The sequence below is a fragment of the Salvelinus alpinus genome, chromosome 36 (genome assembly GCF_045679555.1).
Source record: "Salvelinus alpinus chromosome 36, SLU_Salpinus.1, whole genome shotgun sequence".
Classification (NCBI taxonomy): Eukaryota; Metazoa; Chordata; class Actinopteri; order Salmoniformes; family Salmonidae; genus Salvelinus; species Salvelinus alpinus.
In genome coordinates, this window is record NC_092121.1 from 5,831,747 (window position 1) to 5,848,839 (window position 17,093).

General features: G+C 45.6%; 2 protein-coding genes across 2 annotated transcripts; both read right to left on the reverse strand.

Moving 5' to 3' along the window:
* Window positions 1-759: 759 nt before the first annotated feature.
* LOC139565202 (protein HEG homolog 1-like) lies at window positions 760-10,623 on the reverse strand. The gene is made up of 12 exons (XM_071385355.1): window positions 9,978-10,623; window positions 9,534-9,776; window positions 9,317-9,423; window positions 9,163-9,221; window positions 8,772-8,917; window positions 8,207-8,344; window positions 6,234-6,276; window positions 5,980-6,017; window positions 5,768-5,855; window positions 4,881-5,085; window positions 4,459-4,491; window positions 760-3,875 (listed from the first exon to the last, which is right to left on the reverse strand). Exons 2-12 carry the CDS (start codon window positions 9,571-9,573, stop codon window positions 3,744-3,746), a joined length of 1,029 nt encoding a protein of 342 aa, XP_071241456.1. The 5' UTR covers window positions 9,574-9,776; window positions 9,978-10,623; the 3' UTR covers window positions 760-3,743.
* On the reverse strand, window positions 9,967-16,545 carry LOC139564838 (uncharacterized). The gene is made up of 2 exons (XM_071384680.1): window positions 16,005-16,545; window positions 9,967-10,184 (listed from the first exon to the last, which is right to left on the reverse strand). Exons 1-2 carry the CDS (start codon window positions 16,543-16,545, stop codon window positions 9,967-9,969), a joined length of 759 nt encoding a protein of 252 aa, XP_071240781.1.
* Between the last annotated feature and the right edge of the window lie 548 nt (window positions 16,546-17,093).

Below are 17,093 nucleotides of genomic sequence, written 5' to 3' on the forward strand. Positions count from 1 at the left end.
GGATTACCAGCACTAACATAGAGCTCTGTTCTTCCGTCTATGAAATGAGTTAAATTGGAGGCTGACATCACAGGATTTCCTAATTACTCAGACTTGATTAAAGTGTAGTAGGCATGGCTTCACGGGCTCTGCACTGCGACTGACTGACCCGGTCCTCCTTTCGACAATGTGTGTCATGTGTTTGTTGGTTATCTAGCGAAGTTGTTGGGATTAGAGCAAAAAGACGCATTTCCTTTGTAACCTGTGGACTATACACAGATACATGCACTAATGTTTATTAACGACATTTTTCTGCATGATAATGTAAGGCAAAGTCATGTTGTGTGTTCGAATGTATATATTTTCATCGCACTTACATCATTCTCTGCAGTAAGACGTTTCATTTACAAAAGTTGTACATACATTTAGAAAATTGTGCACAAGACACATACTCACAAATACACACAGACATATGAGACTTCCATAAACATCATATTTTTGCGGAAGTGTATAGACATGGTAATTGGCACATCTGAGAACAAGCTTTGTCGAGAGTTTTTTTTGCATAATTTTCCTATTCTTCAAAAAGACCAATCAAAACAGGCACGTTTGTAGATGCAGGCAGCTTCAGCAGGGAAGGTACTAATAACAGAGGATGTAGGTCTACTCAGCTCCAGGCCAGACTAATAGACTGTAGAGTAGGTCTACTCAGCTCCAGGCCAGACTAATAGACTGTAGAGTAGGTCTACTCAGCTCCAGGCCAGACTAATAGACTGTAGAGTAGGTCTACTCAGCTCCAGGCCAGACTAATAGACTGTAGAGTAGGTATACTCAGCTCCAGGCTGACTAATAGACTGTAGAGTAGGTCTACTCAGCTCCAGACCAGACTAATAGACTGTAGCGTAGGTCTACTCAGCTTCAGGCCAGACTAATAGACTGTAGCGTAGGTCTACTCAGCTCCAGGCCAGACTAATAGACGGTAGAGTAGGTCTACTCAGTTCCAGGCTGACTAATAGACTGTAGAGTAGGTCTACTCAGCTCCAGGCCAGACTAATAGACTGTAGAGTAGGTCTACTCAGCTCCAGGCCAGACTAATAGACTGTAGAGTAGGTCTACTCAGCTCCAGACCAGACTAATACAAAATATCCCTTTACTGTATAAACCCCTGAACTAGGGATCCAGCTCCTTCACACACACATCTCTCCTCATGAAAACACAATCAATCCTAAAGTAAAAATATAAAAATAAATTTGCTCTCACTGAGAATGTGTCTATGATTCCCCCCACCCAAACAAATCACATGTAGTGAAACACAAATACATAATTTAGTGCAATTAGCAATAGATGAATCACTTTGAAATACTATGTTGATTGTGAGAGCGTAGAAACTACAATGCAGGAGGACCAATCTTCAATAAAATATATCAGTAATCTCTTCAATAAGACATAGACATACAGGTAACTAAATGTACCAGGATACTGTAAAAAAAGAAAAAAAAGAAAAGCTTTACCCTGAACAATGGCGACAACTACTGGCTGTGACAAGCTATATTCAGCTCACTCTTCATTTAATAAGGCTGCGTTTAAGGCAGTCCAATTCTGACCCCTTTTCCCCCCCCCAACTAGTTGGTCTTCAGATCTTTTCACACCAGATATTTTTCAAAAGAGAAAAAATAATGATTTGGGCTGCCAGTCTAAACACAGCCTAATGGACACAAATAAAACATAATTTTATATACACTGGTCAAAAAAATCAACGGAACACTTAAACAACACAATGTCACTCCAAGTCAATCACACTTCTGTGAAATCAAACTGTCCACTTAGGAAGCAACACTGATTGACAATAAATTTCACATGCTGTTGTGCAAATGGAATAGACAAAAGGTGGAAATTATAGGCAATTAGCAAGACACCCCCAATAAAGGAGTGGTTCTGCAGGTGGTGACCACAGACCACTTCTCAGTTCCTATGCTTCCTGGCTGATGTTTTGGTCACTTTTGAATGCTGGCGGTGCTTTCACTCTAGTGGTAGCATGAGACGGAGTCTTACAACCCACACAAGTGGCTCAGGTAGGGCAGCTCATCCAGGATGGCACATCAATGCGAGCTGTGGCAAGAAGGTTTGCTGTGTCTGTCAGCGTAGTTTCCAGAGCATGGAGGCGCTACCAGGAGACAGGCCAGTACATCAGGAGACGTGGAGGAGGCCGTAGGAGGGCAACAACCCAGCAGCAGGACCGCTACCTCCGCCTTTGTGCAAGGAGGATTAGGAGGAGCACTGCCAGAGCCCTGCAAAATGACCTCCAGCAGGCCACAAATGTGCATGTGTCTGCTCAAACGGTCAGAAACAGACTCCATGAGGGTGGTATGAGGGCCCGACGTCCACAGGTGGGGGTTGTGCTTACAGCCCAACACCGTGCAGGACGTTTGGCATTTGCCAGAGAACACCAAGATTGGCAAATTCGCCACTGGCGCCCTGTGCTCTTCACAGATGAAAGCAGGTTCACATGCACATGTGACAGACGTGACAGAGGCTGCCTGCAACATCCTCCAGCATGACCGGTTTGGCGGTGGGTCAGTCATGGTGTGGGGTGGCATTTCTTTGGGGGGCAGCCCTCCATGTGCTCGCCAGAGGTAGCCTGACTGCCATTAGGTACCGAGATGAGATCCTCAGACCCCTTGTGAGACCATATGCTGGTGCGGTTGGCCCTGGGTTCCTCCTAATGCAAGACAATGCTAGACCTCATGTGGCTGGAGTGTGTCAGCAGTTCCTGCAAGAGGAAGGCATTGATGCTATGGACTGGCCCGCCCGTTCCCCAGACTTGAATCCAATTGAGCACATCTGGGACAACATGTCTCGCTCCATCCACCAACGCCACGTTGCACCACAGACTGTCCAGGAGTTGGCGGATGCTTTAGTCCAGGTCTGGGAGGAGATCCCTCAGGAGACCATCCGCCACCTCATCAGGAGCATGCCCAGGCGTTGTAGGGAGGTCATACAGGCACGTGGAGGCCACACACACTACTGAGCCTCATTTTGACTTGTTTTAAGGAAATTACATCAAAGTTGGATCAGCCCGTAGTGTGGTTTTCCACTTTAATTTTGAGTGTGACTCCAAATCCAGACCTCCATGGGTTGATACATTTGATTTCCATTGATAATTTTTGTGTGATTTTGTAGTCAGCACATTCAACTATGTAAAGAAAAAAGTATTTAATAAGAATGTTTCATTCATTCAAATCTAGGATGTGTTATTTTAGTGTTCCCTTTATTTTTTTGAGCAGTGTATATTTTTGTTACAAATCTTGTTCCGAATCCTCTCTTTGTATTGCAGAACAGGATAAAGACTATGATCAGATGAACGGAACGTTTCAAAAGTAAACCATGACATTTGTAGTGAGCAAAATCCTTTTTGGTGGGGTCAGTTATTGACGTGAATCCCTGTGAAGTCAATGAACGTTGGACTCCAAATCGTTCTGAATCATAAAGCTGATTTTGAGAATGGATTCCAGAAGAACATATTTAAAAGCCTGCTGTCAAGTCCCTTGTAGTCGTGTCATTAAACCATGAATGACTCCAGATGCCCTAGACAGTACATGGCATCTATCCGAACATCCTGATGAAAATAAAAAGTTTTACACAATTCAACACAAATACAGTGAGAGGATGTACCTATACCCAGAGTTACTAGAAGTCAGTGACTTCTCAATTTGATCGTTAGCCATTTCTGTGCGATAGCCCCCACCTTCCCGTCACTGTGGTTCTCATACGGGTCTCCTCTCATCTGCAGGTTTGAAGTAAGGGTTCTCGTGGCCCTGCATCAGGTAGGAGTAGCGAGACTGGTTCTTCCCCTTGAACGTGTTCATGCTGTCTGAGGTCAGGTCATACGACCCGGTCTGAAACATTGACAGGCGGGAATGTCAGAGATCGCGCTAGACACACACACACACACACACACACACACACACACACACACACACACACACACACACACACACACACACACACACACACACACACACACACACACACACACACACACACACACACACACACACACACACACACACACACACACACACACACACACACACACACACACACACACGCACACGCAGACACATATGCACACACGCAGACAGACACACAGATACATGCAGACACACACACAAAAGCACAAATCAAACAGCAACATACATGAAATTAAGATGACAAAACTGACCATTCATGAACGTTTGTGTTCCCGGTATATTTTGAACTATTGAAACTATTGAAATACGAATTATTTTCCTCCTAAAACAAGTGGATCACATAAGGTATTGGAAGCTATTGACGGTTCCATCAATTGTTCATGAAGTTTCGGTCTCTCCCATCACCAGCTCAAAGGACAGGGTAGGTTTAGTAAAATCGTCAGCAGAGGTTATAGGCTTGATTAGTAAGGAGAGGGAAAGCAAAGCATTACTAGACTTAGAACCTTACCTTCTTCCCCCGTTTAGGCAGGATGTGGAATCCCTAAAGCAACACACCGGGAGTCAGGCAAGGAAGGGAGGGAGCACATACATGCTATCTAACTAGCAAACGTCAACACTCTCTTCCATGACAGCTACAGTCGTAGCACAAAAAGCAAATCAAATATTACGTACGATTTTGCCGCGTAATATAGGAGTTAAATAACAAGTAGCATCACAGCATTTAAGGAGACAAAACCTCAAAACATCTTAAATATGTCACACAAGACAGAGAAGATCTTTGAGTTAGCGCATTAGGTTTCCCGAGGACAACAGCAGGGAGAGGAAAGCAGACAGGACAATTACAATTTGGGGCAATGTACAAGCAGGAGGTTTATCTGGTCTAGAATCTATTAGGCCAGAAGAACACAGGCTTAATCACAAGGGACTCACCGCTCCGTTGGTTTGGGGCTTCATGTCAAACAGGGTGTGTGTGCTGCCCCCCTCGGTCATCTCCATGGGGGCTGAGTCCCAGTTGGTGCTGGCCCGGGGGATTGGGGTGATGCCCTGGGTGGTGGACCAGGGGCCCTGGAAGTCCTCCACAGGGTACGGGCTGCTGAACTCTGCTGAAGGCTTCTTCACCGACTGCGACCGGTACCTCCGAGACACACAGATAGGACAATGTAAATGCACAGCCCTATATCGGTAAGTCTCTCTGATGATACATTGTGGTGAGACGCCAATATTTTGTAGGGTGGGTGTAGAGCCAGGGGTGCAGCTAACACTTGACAGAGTAATGGTTAGAGGAGGGTGGTAAGGCCTCTGATGAGGGGCAGTGTGAATGGAGGTTAGGGCTTCGCAGGAGAGAAGGTAGAGGAGAGGAGAGGAGAGAAGGTAGAGGAGAGGAGAGGAGGGAGAGAATGGAGAGAAGAGAAGGGAGAGGAGAGGAGGGAGAGGATGGAGAGGAGAGAATGGAGAGGACAGAGAGGAGAGAAGCGAGAGGAGGGGGAGGGAGAGGACGGAGAGGAGAGAAGGGAGAGGAGGGAGAGGAGGGAAAGGAGGGAGAGGAGAGGAGGGAGAGTACGGAGAGGAGAGGAGGGAGAGTACGGAGAGGAGAGAAGGGAAGGGAAAGGACGGAAAGGAAAGAAGGGAGAGGAGAGGAGGGAGAGGACAGAGAGGAGAGAAGGGAGAGGAGAGGAGAGGAGGGAGAGGACGGACAGGAGAGAAGGGAGAGGAGGGAGAGGAGAGGAGGGAGAAGAAAGAAGGGAGAGGAGAGGAGGGAGAGGAGAGACGGGACAGGAGAGGAGAGGGGAGAGGAGAAAAGGGTGTTATATTCTTACCAGCAGCAGTATGCAAGCAGGGCCAGCAGCATGATGAGGAGGACTCCCCCCAGTACACAGGCGATGACCACCACTGCCAACAGAGCCGCTACACAGAGAGAGATACACACATGAAGACACTTCAGATAACAAGGAAATACAAACACCACACTAACTTTTATCACATCTCTGGACCCATTTGGTTCAGTAAGAGGAACTTTAGTCCAACTTACAGTCAGCGCAGTTGAATCCAGCGTAGCCAAACGTGCATCTGGAACAGAACAATAATAGCAAACATGATACACATTTCATATCATCTGACCACAATACATTGTTTTAGGTGACAGTAGTTCCTGGTGCAATTACACAGTAAGGGCACAAGGGGGCGCTATTTACTTGCAGCTATCTACGATGCTTTAATGCATTCTCAACAGGGGAACTCTGCCTGTCTCAACCAAACAAAAAGAGATTCAAATAAAATACTCACGGCACACATGTGTCTCCCTCTGACCTTTGACCACTGGGACAGGCTATGGAGAAAGAGGAAACATAGGTGAGAGACAGCCATAGAATTACATATAGAACCATGTGACTTACAGGATCTCTATGGAGACAGTGATGTCACCGTTTCACAGAGAGGAACTAACATGGGTGACTAACACTGTGATCTTAACACCCACTATGTGTACTGTAGCGCCGCTATCACAGGAGAGAACAGGTGAAGCTCGCCAACGTTTGCTCAATAAATTTGCACATTAACCAACATAATAAACACTTGCTCTTAGAGAAGTTGATATACGTTGTAACATCAGTACGTACAATTTTAGATTTGAGGAACAGGCCCTACAGTATGTGTAGTTTAACATGGGGCCTGTGGGGAACGGAGTCATCTATGTTTTAGTAGTTCTCCCCAACCCATAACTTCCCTGCTGGACAAAAGTAATCCAGCCCCTGGCTTGGCAGATAGCGACCATGATTCTTCAACTGGTTACCAGGGCAACACCCCCTTTGCCGACGAATACATTAAAGAGATATATACTGTAGTGCCATGGGTCAGAGAGGAGACATGTCTACACAGCACTTGACCCTCTCTCTGTCTTTCTCTCTCTCTCTCTCAATTCAATTTCAGTTTTCATTTTCAAGTTAGGGGCTTTATTGACATGGGAAACATATGTTAACATTGCCAAAGCAAGTGAACTAGATAATAAACAAAAGTGAAATAAACAATACAAATTTACTGTAAACATTACACTCACAAAAGTTCCAAAATAGTAAAGACCTTACAAATGTCATATTATGTGCAAATAGTTAAAGTACAAAAGGGAAAATAAATAAACATAAATATGGGTAGAATTTACAATGGTGTTTGTTCTTCACTGGTTGCCCTTCTCTTGTGGCAACAGGTCACAAATCTTGCTGCTGTGATGGCACACTGTTGTATTTCACCCAATAGATATGGGAGTTTATCAAAATTGGGTTTGTTTTCAAATTCATTGTGTATCTGTGTAATCTGTGGGAAATATGTGTCTCTAATATGGTCATACATTTGGCAGGTTAGGAAGTGCAGCTCAGTTTCCACCTCATTTTGTGTGCAGCGTGCACATAGCCTGTCTTCTCTTGAGCCGCCTTTTACCAATAGCAAGGCTATGCTCACCGAGTCTGTACATAGTCAAAGCTTTCCTTAAGTTTGGGTCAGTCACAGTGGTTAGGTATTCTGCCATGGTGTATTCTTTGTTTATGGCCAACTAGCATTCTAGTTTGCTCTGTTTTTTAAATTAATTATTTCCAATGTGTCAAGTAATTATCTTTTTGTTTTCTCATGATTTGTTTGGGTCTAATTGTGTTGCTGTCCTGGGGCTCTGTGGGGTCTGTTTGTGTTTTCTCTCTCTCATTTCAATTCAATTCAAGGGCTTTATTGGCATGGGATACATATGTTAACATTGCCAAAGCTGGTGAAGTAGATAATAAACAAGAGTGAAATAAACAATAAAAATCAATCTTTCTCTCTCTCTCTCTCTCTCTCTCTCTCACACACACACACACACACACACACACACACACACACACACACACGCACACGCACACGCACACGCACACGCACACGCACACGCACACGCACACGCATGTGCGCGCACAAAAGTATTTAAATGATTACAAATGCATTCTTTTGATGCTAACTTTCCCATTTTCTTCACTCTGATGCTAAACCAAGTGCGCTCGACCTTGCTCTGAGTCTGTCTCTGTCTGTTTGTACCTCCTTTAATATTTTCTCTCTATCAAATGGAATGTATTCAGCAGCTCTATTATACAGTAGCTAAGCTGTTATCTTGTGTCTTGTGTAACATTTCAATGCACTCAGTACGTACAACCACAAAGACTACTAATACATATAATCACTGAGTCCTATCTTGAATTACCGTTCAATAGGGATAGAACCATTGGAGACGGGTTTGTACTCACCTGTGCAGCTTCGGTTTGAGTAGAAGCTGTTGATGTAGCCAGCCTTACAGGAGCATCTGGTCACTCCATCTTCTTTGTACTCGCACGTAGTAGAGCGGACATCACACGGTTGGGGGGTCTGATCACATAGGTCAGTGGCTGGGAAAAGGATAGGGACACACCAGTCAGGATAGTGACACTATGTGATGGTACTTCATGTTTTATGGGACTTTTTAATGGCTACAAAGTACGAGAATGTCAGGAAATTTGTCAATCAATCAATCAATCAATCAATCAATCAATCAATCAATCAAATGTATTTATAAAGCTCTTCTTACATCAGCTGATGTCACAAAGTGCTGTACAGAAACCCAGCCTAAAACCTCAAACAGCAAGCAATGCAGGTGTAGCTTCTACACCTTCTACACTGTTGTTTGGCATTTACATTCTCCTCTGGTACAATAAAGTGGGTATCTATCTATTATTTTCTATGAATAGAAAGTATGGTTCAAGCTCTCAGGTAGTAAGAATCTCCCTGCTGGTCACTCCTTCTACACAGGGTGAAGCAGTAATGCACAGTACCCACCGGTAAATGCAGCTCTTTCCAGTATGGTCCCACAGGTCAACCCACAGGCTTGTATGGCTTTATCTATAGCGGCATTGGTCGAAGTCTGGGTGGCACTGGAACCTAGTTTAAACACGTTGTTCACGGTCGCTATCACACTGCCTTGCCTGTAGGCAAAGACCGTACATAATCACCATTACAAGCCAGCTGATAAAATGCACGGTCAAACCAATGTCCTGGTCATCACAACAAATCCCACTGGGCACACACTGGTTGAATCAACGTTGTTCCCACGTTATCTCACTGAAAAGACGTTGAACCAACGTGGAAAAGGTGTTGAAATGACGTCGGGCACGGTGGGCTACACATTGGATAACAACCGTTCTTGACAATGTAGCGTAGAGAACCCTACCTCAGCAGCACGACATCAGTTTGGCTGTATCCAGACTCGTTTTCCAAGGCTCTTCTCAGCTAAAAACAAGATAAGAGAGGATTATTGTCCCGCTCCGTCGGCTCTGAGAGGAGAATACACTGTAACTACTGGGCGTTGTGACTCAGGGACCTACTGCCTCTGAGATCCTGGCTGCTGTTCGCTGAAATATCACTGATGACCGGTTGCTCATTTCAGCCTGAAATGTCTGGTTGAGATGCAGGTCTCCAGAGAACACTTGGGCTGAAAATGAAGGGGGAAAAAAGGAGTCATCATCATCACCATTTATCCTTATAATCCTCAGCATCATCACCATCGTTGTCTTGATTATAACACCAACAACTAGCACTAACCTTGTACACAGCGGCCCTCTAAGAGGAAGGTCCCAGACATACACTGGCAGGTGCCGTTGAGACAGATGCTATCATACGGACAGGGAGTGGAGGGACACACTATGGAGATGGGTGGAGGCAGGGAGGTGGCAGCAGTGACGGCTGACTCCGGCTGGGTGGTACTTCCACCGGTAGGGGAGGTGGAGGTGTGGAAAGGAGGAAGAGGGCTCTCACTAGTTTTGCTAGTTGGTTGCCCATGGGTTTCTGTGGTAAAAAAAAAGAAGGAAAGACATAACAAAGATCAAACTAGAAAGGAAGTTTCAACATTGATTAACATCTCACAGGGAAGATAATATCTTTGTTTTTAATCAGTTTGCGGCATTATATTTAGTTCTCCTTCAGACATAACACAGATCCAATCATGTTTACAACATATGACACGGACAATTACATTTCAAAGCATACCTCCTGTAGGTGTGATGGTGGGAGAGGGGGCAGGGGTGGTGGAGGTGTCTACGGGGGCAGCAGTGCTACTGCCTGGGGTTTGGGTAGAGCCTGGAGAGGGTGGGCTGGAGGAAGAGCTGGAGGTGGGGGGCGAAGCTGGAGTGCCAGCTGTGGTTGTAGAATCGGTAGTCCCCTCTGTTCCAGTGGTTTTGTCTGTATGAGGGCTCCCTGTAATGGTAGCGGTGGGGGATGAGGACGTGGAGCCATCGGTCACTGGGAGAGAGGTCTCAGGGCCCCTTGTAGTGGCGGCGAGGGGTGTTGAAGACAGGGTACTACCCTCAGTTACCGGGAGAGAGGTCTGACCAGTTGGTGGGATGGTGGACTTTGTGATCCCTGTACCTGTGGTCTCACTGTCTTTGGTACCTGTATCTGTGGTAGCTGTATTGATGGCTGTTGTTTCATGTGTACCTGGCTCTTTGGTACCTGTATCTGTGGTAGCTGTATTGATGGCTGTTGTTTCATGTGTACCTGGCTCTTTGGTACCTGTATCTGTGGTAGCTGTATTGATGGCTGTTGTTTCATGTGTACCTGTATCTGTGGTAGCTGTATTGATGGCTGTTGTTTCATGTGTACCTGGCACTTTGGTACTTGTATCTGTGGTAGCTGTATTGATGGCTGTTGTTTCATGTGTACCTGGCTCTTTGGTACCTGTATCTGTGGTAGCTGTATTGATGGCTGTTGTTTCATGTGTACCTGTATCTGTGGTAGCTGTATTGATGGCTGTTGTTTCATGTGTACCTGGCTCTTTGGTACCTGTATCCGTGGTAGCTGTATTGATGGCTGTTGTTTCATGTGTACCTGGCTCTTTGGTACCTGTATCCGTGGTAGCTGTATTGATGGCTGTTGTTTCATGTGTGCCTGGCTCTTTGGTACCTGGCTCTTTGGTACCTGTATCTGTGGTAACTGTATTGATGGCTGTTGTTTCATGTGTACCTGGCTCTTTGGTACCTGTATCTGTGGTAGCTGTATTGATGGCTGCTGTTTCATGTGTACCTGGCTCTTTGGTACCTGTATCTGTGGTAGCTGTATTGATGGCTGTTGTTTCATGTGTACCTGGCTCTTTGGTACTTGTATCTGTGGTAGCTGTATTGATGGCTGTTGTTTCATGTGTACCTGTATCTGTGGTAGCTGTATTGATGGCTGTTGTTTCATGTGTGCCTGGCTCTTTGGTACCTGTATCTGTGGTAGCTGTATTGATGGCTGTTGTTTCATGTGTACCTGGCTCTTTGGTACCTGTATCTGTGGTAGCTGTATTGATGGCTGTTGTTTCATGTGTACCTGTATCTGTGGTAGCTGTATTGATGGCTGTTGTTTCATGTGTGCCTGGCTCTTTGGTACCTGTATCTGTGGTAGCTGTATTGATGGCTGTTGTTTCATGTGTGCCTGGCTCTTTGGTACCTGTATCTGTGGTAGCTGTATTGATGGCTGTTGTTTCATGTGTGCCTGGCTCTTTGGTACCTGTATCTGTGGTAGCTGTATTGATGGCTGTTGTTTCATGTGTACCTGGCTCTTTGGTACCTGTATCTGTGGTAGCTGTATTGATGGCTGTTGTTTCATGTGTACCTGGCTCTTTGGTACCTGTATCTGTGGTAGCTGTATTGATGGCTGTTGTTTCATGTGTACCTGGCTCTTTGGTACCTGTATCTGTGGTAGCTGTATTGATGGCTGTTGTTTCATGTGTACCTGGCTCTTTGGTACCTGTATCCGTGGTAGCTGTATTAATGGCTGTTGTTTCATGTGTACCTGGCTCTTTGGTACCTGTATCCGTGGTAGTTGTATTGATGGCTGTTGTTTCATGTGTGCCTGGCTCTTTGGTACCTGTATCTGTGGTAACTGTATTGATGGCTGTTGTTTCATGTGTGCCTGGCTCTTTGGTACCTGTATCTGTGGTAGCTGTATTGATGGCTGTTGTTTCATGTGTACCTGGCTCTTTGGTACCTGTATCTGTGGTAGCTGTATTGATGTCTGTTGTTTCATGTGTGCCTGGCTCTTTGGTACCTGTATCTGTGGTAGCTGTATTGATGGCTGTTGTTTCATGTGTACCTGGCTCTTTGGTACCTGTATCTGTGGTAGCTGTATTGATGGCTGTTGTTTCATGTGTACCTGTATCTGTGGTAGCTGTATTGATGGCTGTTGTTTCATGTGTACCTGGCTCTTTGGTACCTGTATCCGTGGTAGATGTATTAATGGCTGTTGTTTCATGTGTACCTGTATCTGTGGTAGCTGTATTGATGGCTGTTGTTTCATGTGTGCCTGGCTCTTTGGTACCTGGCTCTTTGGTACCTGTATCTGTGGTAACTGTATTGATGGCTGTTGTTTCATGTGTGCCTGGCTCTTTGGTACCTGGCTCTTTGGTACCTGTATCTGTGGTAGCTGTATTGATGGCTGTTGTTTCATGTGTACCTGTATCTGTGGTAGCTGTATTGATGGCTGTTGTTTCATGTGTACCTGGCTCTTTGGTTTCTGTATCTGTGGTAGCTGTATTGATGGCTGTTGTTTCATGTGTACCTGGCTCTTTGGTACTTGTATCTGTGGTAGCTGTATTGATGGCTGTTGTTTCATGTGTACCTGGCTCTTTGGTACCTGTATCTGTGGTAGCTGTATTGATGGCTGTTGTTTCATGTGTACCTGTATCTGTGGTAGCTGTGTTGATGGCTGTTGTTTCATGTGTACCTGGCTCTTTGGTACCTGTATCCGTGGTAGCTGTATTGATGGCTGTTGTTTCATGTGTACCTGGCTCTTTGGTACCTGTATCCGTGGTAGCTGTATTGATGGCTGTTGTTTCATGTGTGCCTGGCTCTTTGGTACCTGGCTCTTTGGTACCTGTATCTGTGGTAACTGTATTGATGGCTGTTGTTTCATGTGTACCTGGCTCTTTGGTACCTGTATCTGTGGTAGCTGTATTGATGGCTGCTGTTTCATGTGTACCTGGCTCTTTGGTACCTGTATCTGTGGTAGCTGTATTGATGGCTGTTGTTTCATGTGTACCTGGCTCTTTGGTACTTGTATCTGTGGTAGCTGTATTGATGGCTGTTGTTTCATGTGTACCTGGCTCTTTGGTACCTGTATCTGTGGTAGCTGTATTGATGGCTGTTGTTTCATGTGTGCCTGGCTCTTTGGTACCTGTATCTGTGGTAGCTGTATTGATGGCTGTTGTTTCATGTGTACCTGGCTCTTTGGTACCTGTATCTGTGGTAGCTGTATTGATGGCTGTGGTTTCATGTGTGCCTGGCTCTTTGGTACCTGTATCTGTGGTAGCTGTATTGATGGCTGTTGTTTCATGTGTACCTGGCTCTTTGGTACCTGTATCTGTGGTAGCTGTATTGATGGCTGTTGTTTCATGTGTACCTGGCTCTTTGGTACCTGTATCTGTGGTAGCTGTATTGATGGCTGTTGTTTCATGTGTACCTGGCTCTTTGGTACCTGTATCTGTGGTAGCTGTATTGATGGCTGTTGTTTCATGTGTACCTGGCTCTTTGGTACCTGTATCCGTGGTAGCTGTATTAATGGCTGTTGTTTCATGTGTACCTGGCTCTTTGGTACCTGTATCCGTGGTAGCTGTATTGATGGCTGTTGTTTCATGTGTGCCTGGCTCTTTGGTACCTGTATCTGTGGTAACTGTATTGATGGCTGTTGTTTCATGTGTGCCTGGCTCTTTGGTACCTGTATCTGTGGTAGCTGTATTGATGGCTGTTGTTTCATGTGTACCTGGCTCTTTGGTACCTGTATCTGTGGTAGCTGTATTGATGTCTGTTGTTTCATGTGTGCCTGGCTCTTTGGTACCTGTATCTGTGGTAGCTGTATTGATGGCTGTTGTTTCATGTGTACCTGGCTCTTTGGTACCTGTATCTGTGGTAGCTGTATTGATGGCTGTTGTTTCATGTGTACCTGTATCTGTGGTAGCTGTGTTGATGGCTGTTGTTTCATGTGTACCTGGCTCTTTGGTACCTGTATCCGTGGTAGCTGTATTGATGGCTGTTGTTTCATGTGTACCTGGCTCTTTGGTACCTGTATCCGTGGTAGCTGTATTGATGGCTGTTGTTTCATGTGTGCCTGGCTCTTTGGTACCTGGCTCTTTGGTACCTGTATCTGTGGTAACTGTATTGATGGCTGTTGTTTCATGTGTACCTGGCTCTTTGGTACCTGTATCTGTGGTAGCTGTATTGATGGCTGCTGTTTCATGTGTACCTGGCTCTTTGGTACCTGTATCTGTGGTAGCTGTATTGATGGCTGTTGTTTCATGTGTACCTGGCTCTTTGGTACTTGTATCTGTGGTAGCTGTATTGATGGCTGTTGTTTCATGTGTACCTGGCTCTTTGGTACCTGTATCTGTGGTAGCTGTATTGATGGCTGTTGTTTCATGTGTGCCTGGCTCTTTGGTACCTGTATCTGTGGTAGCTGTATTGATGGCTGTTGTTTCATGTGTACCTGGCTCTTTGGTACCTGTATCTGTGGTAGCTGTATTGATGGCTGTGGTTTCATGTGTGCCTGGCTCTTTGGTACCTGTATCTGTGGTAGCTGTATTGATGGCTGTTGTTTCATGTGTACCTGGCTCTTTGGTACCTGTATCTGTGGTAGCTGTATTGATGGCTGTTGTTTCATGTGTACCTGGCTCTTTGGTACCTGTATCTGTGGTAGCTGTATTGATGGCTGTTGTTTCATGTGTACCTGGCTCTTTGGTACCTGTATCTGTGGTAGCTGTATTGATGGCTGTTGTTTCATGTGTACCTGGCTCTTTGGTACCTGTATCCGTGGTAGCTGTATTAATGGCTGTTGTTTCATGTGTACCTGGCTCTTTGGTACCTGTGTCCGTGGTAGCTGTATTGATGGCTGTTGTTTCATGTGTGCCTGGCTCTTTGGTACCTGTATCTGTGGTAACTGTATTGATGGCTGTTGTTTCATGTGTGCCTGGCTCTTTGGTACCTGTATCTGTGGTAGCTGTATTGATGGCTGTTGTTTCATGTGTACCTGGCTCTTTGGTACCTGTATCTGTGGTAGCTGTATTGATGTCTGTTGTTTCATGTGTGCCTGGCTCTTTGGTACCTGTATCTGTGGTAGCTGTATTGATGGCTGTTGTTTCATGTGTACCTGGCTCTTTGGTACCTGTATCTGTGGTAGCTGTATTGATGGCTGTTGTTTCATGTGTACCTGTATCTGTGGTAGCTGTATTGATGGCTGTTGTTTCATGTGTACCTGGCTCTTTGGTACCTGTATCCGTGGTAGATGTATTAATGGCTGTTGTTTCATGTGTACCTGTATCTGTGGTAGCTGTATTGATGGCTGTTGTTTCATGTGTGCCTGGCTCTTTGGTACCTGGCTCTTTGGTACCTGTATCTGTGGTAACTGTATTGATGGCTGTTGTTTCATGTGTGCCTGGCTCTTTGGTACCTGGCTCTTTGGTACCTGTATCTGTGGTAGCTGTATTGATGGCTGTTGTTTCATGTGTACCTGTATCTGTGGTAGCTGTATTGATGGCTGTTGTTTCATGTGTACCTGGCTCTTTGGTACCTGTATCTGTGGTAGCTGTATTGATGGCTGTTGTTTCATGTGTACCTGGCTCTTTGGTACCTGTATCTGTGGTAGCTGTATTGATGGCTGTTGTTTCATGTGTACCTGGCTCTTTGGTACCTGTATCTGTGGTAGCTGTATTGATGGCTGTTGTTTCATGTGTGCCTGGCTCTTTGGTACCTGGCTCTTTGGTACCTGTATCTGTGGTAGCTGTATTGATGGCTGTTGTTTCATGTGTACCTGGCTCTTTGGTACCTGTATCTGTGGTAGCTGTATTAATGGCTGTTGTTTCATGTGTACCTGGCTCTTTGGTACCTGTATCTGTGGTAGCTGTATTAATGGCTGTTGTTTCATGTGTACCTGGCTCTTTGGTACCTGTATCTGTGGTAGCTGTATTGATGGCTGTTGTTTCATGTGTACCTGGCTCTTTGGTACCTGTATCTGTGGTAGCTGTATTGATGGCTGTTGTTTCATGTGTACCTGGCTCTTTGGTACTGCTGGTTGGGATACTGTCTGGAGTTGTGTTTGACTCTGTGAGGACATCAGCTGAGGTACGGCCTGTCTCAGTGGTGGCAGAGGAGGAGGTTCCGGTATGTTCCGTGGTAGACGGAGAGACATCTCTGCTAAGGGCAGGTGTGGTGGTGGGTGTTGTCATGCCACTGTCTGTAGACGGACTGTCTTTTTCCGTCGACTCAGGGTACGTGACAGTGTACGCCGTGGTCTTGTGGGAGGAAGTCATCTCTGCTGTGCTGATCGACGAGAAAGTTCTGGTTTCTGTCGCAGTGGTGCCGTCTGCTCTCGTAGACTCCGTCGTATCAGAAGCTGAGGTCAGGTCTGTTGTAGTAGAGACCTCTTCAGTTTTAGAGATGGCTGCTGTTGTGGGTGAGGTGCCATCAGTGCTAGGGAGGACAGTTGAGGGGTCCTGGGTGGTGATGGCTCTGTCTGTGGTGGTGGCTCTGTCTGTGGTGGTGGAGCTGGGTTCAGTGGAGACAGGGGCGGTGGATCTATCTCCTGGGGTCATGGATGTATCTGTGAGCCCAGGACTGTCATGTGTGCCAGGAGTCGGGTTGTTGGACTCTACCCCTACAGAAAAAGATATCACTACAAACATACAGTAAGTCACGAGCTGAGCTTCATGTGCCCCATACACACTCTGCAAAACACCCAAAACCTGCAATACTGAAACAGATCTGTTATGTTAAGGTCAAAGGTTAGGCAGTCAAAGACTGTGGTCTCAACCAGAAGTCTTAAACCTTGGCCAGTTACTTTTCTGGTGTTCATTTCCCCCCTATAATCAGGGATGACATAGATCTGAGACTGATGAGTGAATTTAACTACCAGGTAGAAACAAAAAATCTGAAGTGTTTGGGCCCTCCAGATAATAAATGGAATAGTCCTGGTTTACAGCATGCGTTCCAATACCACTTGGGCTATCTGCAAAAACACTGGAATCTAAACACCAAAAGTGTTCAGTGTTTGAGCTTAGTGATGAAAACTCATTGTGGCATTTGCTTTAGCTTTATCTGAGCTCACCATTCCAGTTGTGTCACAGAGACGTACAAAGGTGCA